The sequence below is a fragment of the Austrofundulus limnaeus genome, unplaced genomic scaffold, assembly GCF_001266775.1.
Source record: "Austrofundulus limnaeus strain Quisiro unplaced genomic scaffold, Austrofundulus_limnaeus-1.0 Scaffold0, whole genome shotgun sequence".
Classification (NCBI taxonomy): Eukaryota; Metazoa; Chordata; class Actinopteri; order Cyprinodontiformes; family Rivulidae; genus Austrofundulus; species Austrofundulus limnaeus.
In genome coordinates this window covers 10,982,549-10,988,180 of record NW_013952402.1, presented here as the reverse complement: position 1 = coordinate 10,988,180, position 5,632 = coordinate 10,982,549, and the positions used below count along the sequence as shown (strand labels likewise).

At 39.0% G+C, this 5,632-nt stretch overlaps 1 protein-coding gene across 1 annotated transcript in view; it reads right to left on the bottom strand.

Annotated features, from left to right (window-relative positions):
• The window catches only part of edaradd (EDAR-associated death domain), a 36,986-nt gene that overhangs the window by 6,712 nt on the left and 24,642 nt on the right, over window positions 1–5,632 (bottom strand). Inside the window, exons 2-4 of the mRNA XM_014002965.1 lie at window positions 3,686–3,741; window positions 3,268–3,310; window positions 2,590–2,663 (exon numbers count right to left, since the gene is read on the bottom strand). Coding sequence (XP_013858419.1) covers window positions 2,590–2,663; window positions 3,268–3,310; window positions 3,686–3,741 — 173 coding nt within the window. The remainder of the gene's footprint in view (window positions 1–2,589; window positions 2,664–3,267; window positions 3,311–3,685; window positions 3,742–5,632) is intronic.

Sequence of the window (5,632 nt, the reverse complement as noted above, 5' to 3'; positions counted from 1 at the left end):
CTGTGTTTTTAGGGTTATTAACGGAGTTTGTGTACTCAGACCAGTAATATTTAGGGTCACAAGTTTTTGCCATGGATATTTTGTGGGTCAGAAGACAAAAAGTTTGGGAACCTCTGTGTTAGACAGTCTAACAATTCAACATGTGCAATCTGAGCTTCAGGTTTGATTGCAGATGTTTGCGTATCTTGGTTCTGCAACCGTACGGCGAGGAGATGCGTTTTCAAAGCTCCTGAAGTGAAACGTGTCTGAACAGAGACCGTGCAGCTCCCTACAGCAGATCAAGGCCAGACAGAGTGCTGAAAATCTGCCCTGAGGGAGATGGAAACATTTCATCAGTCATAAATAGATGGACTGGAATGAACAAATTCCCTTCTTTTTACTTTTGCTAATAAGTTTTTCTTGTACTGGAAGTATTTTTTTTAAACATCAAAGCTTCCTTTAAGAAAGCTGCATAATGAAGAGTGATGTCTATCTGGCCTCTACGTTTCTCCTCTGTCATTAAAAATACTCCCAGGTGTGCAGAGAACAAAACCACAGCCTGTTTGCACACAGCTAAAATTAAAGAGTAATCGCACACTGGAGCTTTCTCTGGTGGTGTCATGTTTTGTGGGGACAAACAGAAACTGTTTTCCGCAGAAGGTGAGACTGGCAGGGGTTCTAAAGAAACCTCGGTTGTCATTGGGTCTGAGGAGAATCTGACAGAGATGTTTTTGTCATTTAGTTGTGTTGGGCAGGATTATTTCAGCTGATAAGATTATGTGCTGCTAACATGAACACACCTATGTTCCAMCAAGCAGCCAGTAAGTCAGACTGAAACCAAAGAAATGTAAAGATGGAAGAGGTGGGAAACAAAAACCCACAGAGGGCACAAAAAATGTCACTAAAAATAACTAAGACTTATTTACATAATAGAAACACCATTTAGATCTAATTATCCAAACTTACCCTTTGACCTCATTCAGTGCTCCTGACATAAAGGCCCAGGGTTCTAAACTCTCTGTTCAAAAGGTCCAAATTAGATGTTTAGAGGTCAAAGGATAAATGAAGTTATGACCTCCAGCTAGACGTCCACTGTAGTTTCAGAAGACTCTTCAGCTTAAATATAATGAACTTACTTCTCATGGCTCAACAAGTCCTGGCTTTTCATTTGATACGCAAGTGAACAAATTCAATAAACTGAACTTAAAGAAACTGCAACATCAAAATGATTAAAGTTACAGATGTTCTGAGATCTAGGTCACCATCTGCCTTTGATGAGCTGTCTAACCCTTATCCTTATCACAAAGGGCATTTCCAGATTTTCCATTTTAAGGTTGTTTCACACCCCGGTTCATTTTTGAAACTTAAAAAAAAGAAGGTCTACTGTTATCTTCCTTAGCACATTTAGGTAACATCCACAGGTGTATAATGTAAGTAAAAATAACTTAACAGAAAACGATTTACATTTACTCAACTTGTTTTAGTGGAATCAGTTGACCAGTTTTATCTCATTTGACCTTTATTTATACAGGTAGACTTACTGAGATCCAAGATCTCATTTACAAGAGAGACCTGTTTTGATAGACAAAATTAAAAACACAAGTAATTACACAAAACAAGTAATTAAGAAATCTGACAATTAAAGAAGCTAATAACAGGGTTCCCACATCTTGGTCAACATTCAAGGACCTTTCAAGGACTTTCCAGTACCAATTTCCTCAAATTAAAGAACCACGCGGAACAGCAATTACCTACTGCTACCGCAGGATGTTACCGATAAACAGGTTTAATATCATGTAATTTCAATGAAAAACTGAACAACATAGAAGTTGAGTCAGAAACAATGACGTCAGTTTACTGTAATCCTGAGTTATCCACCGCAACAAAAGTAAGTTTTTAAAATTTCATTTTATAATTAATTTTTTTTAAAGATGATGAAAATCAGTCGTGGTGCGAATAGAGAATTTAAATCCCCAAAAAACATTCAAGGACTTTCAAGGACAAGTGTAATTTTTTGGCCTGTTTTAACAAACTTTCCAGGGCCTAACTAACATTTTACACACATATGGAGAAAGGAGAGTTTTAGAAAAAATATCTGCTGACCTATTCTTAAAAACAAACACCACCACCCATTTAAATAACCACACAGATGAAATAAATTTGACGGGAGCTCAAAAGAACCAGTTTTCCATCASCTCCTAAACGCAGCACGTTATTTGTGACTCTGAAGAGCTGAGGTCTTCAGAGTCACAAATCTCTGTACAAGTTGGTTTGGTTGTAACCCAGTCATTTGTACACTTGTATTAAACAATCATTTGTGCCTGGATTATGCTACACAGTTAGCCAAACCTTTGCACTAATTGTTCTACACGTTTTGTAATTATGAGACTAATTCCTCTGGATGAGTCACTTGATGTACATCTTTCTATGTTTCTTCGCTTTTAGTGTGTCGAACCCATAATGTTCTTCTAATTAGAKAAATGCTTGATATTTACACAATTATTTTCAGTGAGGTTGTTTCTGTGAACAACGCTCAGAGCAGAGCAGGACTACGTGCTGTGAAAGTTTGGAGATGAAGATCCAGCAGGCATCAAAGGCTGTTCCACTGACCTGTCTTATCCTGTCTTCAGAGGAGGGGCTCAGGTATCTGGAGGGCATGGAGCTCAGGTGGAGTGTCACAGCATCTGCTTACAGAAACCTTACAGTCAGTGTATTCTTAAGAAAACTGCCTCTTTACTGACAGGTACACTTAATTCCCCCCATCCCCCTCCCCCGTTCCCTATAACATTAGACAGGTCACAGCTCGTGTTAAAAAGTGGCCACATGTGAACGGAGCGCTGCTGTGGAGACGTTTGACTCAAACTTTATTTGGAGGCCAAAATGCTCCTGATTTAGCTGCTAATTTAGTTAATGAAGGGGGAAAAAACAGCAGAAACTTGACAAACTCACATTATTCCAATTGTAACTTGTTTGATCTTTTAGTTGGTAATTTTTTATTCAACTACACATTTAGTTGCTTTGGAATTTTTTAATCTAATTAGCATGAAAACGTCACCCAAACTTACACAATATATGCCTGGCTTTGCTCACTTATAATAAAAATAATTACGTAAACAAATACTAGTCTTGATTGAGTCCAACCCTTGGTGTGGAAAGATGTTGAATTAAAGCAAGCTAAACTGGCAGCTTTGCAGTTTGTAAGAAAGTAGTTGTTTGCATGAGATTTTACAGTTAGCTCAGAGAAACACGACACGTGCTTTGTAAAGATAAGACTTTTTATTTTTTTACCATGATGATTTGTGACTTGCACTGGATAATTGGTCTCCAAGGACTGTGGAAGAGACAAGGACAAACAACGTTACATGAGAGCAGAGCTGAGGAGACTCATTTTAAAAAGATGAGCCTGTTTGCTTTGTTTAACTGTCTTTTGGCAGCATTAGCTTCTGCCTGTTCACGAGACTCTGCAACCGAGGAAGAGAATGTCTCTCCTGTGTGCAGAGACGGGGAACAGCCTGCCACAACTTGCTCTGCGATGAGCCCCTTTGGCATTCACAGTCACAGCACAGCGAGTTCAGTTCTGGTACATTACTTAGCAGATTACTGCGAGACTTTGGAGGAGCAATGAAAAAAATAAAATCACCAGAAAACAAAGCTGCACCAACACAAACGTAATGTTGGAGGAAAGAAGAAAAAAACGATTGCTTACAATCTTTGCCACAAAGCTGGTGGTGTCTGTGTCTTCCACAGGTTCGGAGCTCCTGTCTGTTAAAAACATAAAAAAAGAGGAAGATTAGTATCAATATTGCAAATAGTGATGTCACCTCCACTCGTTTTGGCAACTTCCTACAAAATGTCAAGAATCGACCACAAAAAAGCACATGAAAGCCACTTCCTGCAGCCAAGAGCATACAAGTTTTATGAGCCTGACGTATTTTTTTAAAAATAAGTGGGCAGCGGAACTAAACACGTTACTGAGGTGACGGCCGACTTACAGCAGTTTGCAAAAGTATGCAYCCCCCTTTGTTTTGTTGCATTACAACCAGGAATTAAATTGGATTTGCAAATTAGATCACACTATACACAAACCTACTACAAATAATTACCATAAATTTTGTGAAATGGGAGGAAGGGGGGGAAGGGGACTAAATTTGAAAAGTGGTGGGTGCATATGTATTCACCTCCTTTATTTGACACCCCAACTATTCCCTTCAGAATCCACATTCATAAACTTAGCACAAATAGTAATTAAATGTGTGTTTGGTAGATTATGTCTTTGTTGTAACATTGCTTCTTGACAATAAATCTTATACTGGGCACCTGATTGATTGGAAGCACCTCGGGGGTACCAGAAGATTAAAAACAAGTGTCTATAGCAACAGCAAAATAAGCAGTTTGGCAGAGAAGATTTGGCTAGTTTTTGTTGACAGTAGATTCCTCAAACGTAGAGGAAAAGGTTCTGATCGGGTGAGAATTTGCACTTTTACACTGTACTTAATGGCCACAAAGGAGATCACACCTGGTGCACAACTATCACCTCTGAGAACCATCAGAGAAATTGGTCAGGAAAGGTGTATGGAGCAAAATGTGGRGACATTTTTGTGGGAATCCTATTTGAGATGAACAGAGATTTAAAGCTGGGACGGAAGACCACCACCCACTGAAATTAAACTCATTTATAAAGGGAACACTTTGGTGGTTTAAGGAGAAATGTTCTGAYGTAACCCAGGCAAAGTCTAGACCTCAATCTAACCAAGAAGCTCTGGTTTGATTTAAAGATTGCTGAACACAAGCAGCACCATCTAACATGAAGGAGCTAGAGCAGTGTAGTCATGTTGAAAGTTTCAGCGGTTACAGGAAACAAAATAATGAAGACATACTGGAAGGGACGCCATAACGGCAGCAAAAGGTCGCTCCACAAAGATACTGACTTTTGGTATTGGTGAATACACATGCAGACCTTTTTTTGTTCATTTTTAGAATAATTTTAAACATTTTCCCACCTATTAAACATGAATCAATCCAATTAAAAATCCAATACAAAAAAAGAAATAATTTTCCAAATTAAACCCTGTGAAATACAATGAACCCAGAGCTTAAAAAGCTGAAGTTGTGCATGTTGACGTGCAGAAGGCGTGAGGTTTAATTTTGAAGCCATGACGAACAGATTTTAATTATAAATCCACTTCTGCTTCATCAGTTCTGCCAAATAAAAACAAGAAGAGTATCAGTTTCAGTGCACTTCCTCTACACTTAAAACGCTAACAGAAACTTGCAAGAACAATGAAAATACTGTAAAATAAGGTACTCTTGCTCTGGAAATGAATATTTTTTTTAAGAAGGACCTTCACGGATGAGTTGGGAGGGCAGCACAAAGGCAGCTTTTCAGTTCCAAAAATACCTGAACTGAGCGACAGAGGCCGTCATCAGTCTACGTCACTGTAAMGTCATTGTATCCAAAGGGCTTCAAAATAAAGAGCAGCCTTGGCCTTTCTTGGGTTACACTCTGAGGATGAAGAGGTTCATTTGCATGGGAAGCTAGAATTAGGATTAAGCAGCTGCGGGTTTCCGACCTGCAGCATTTCAGGTGTAGACAGAGTAGTCGTGTGTGTGTGTGTGTGTGTGTGTGTGTGTGTGTGTGTGTGTGTGTGTGTGT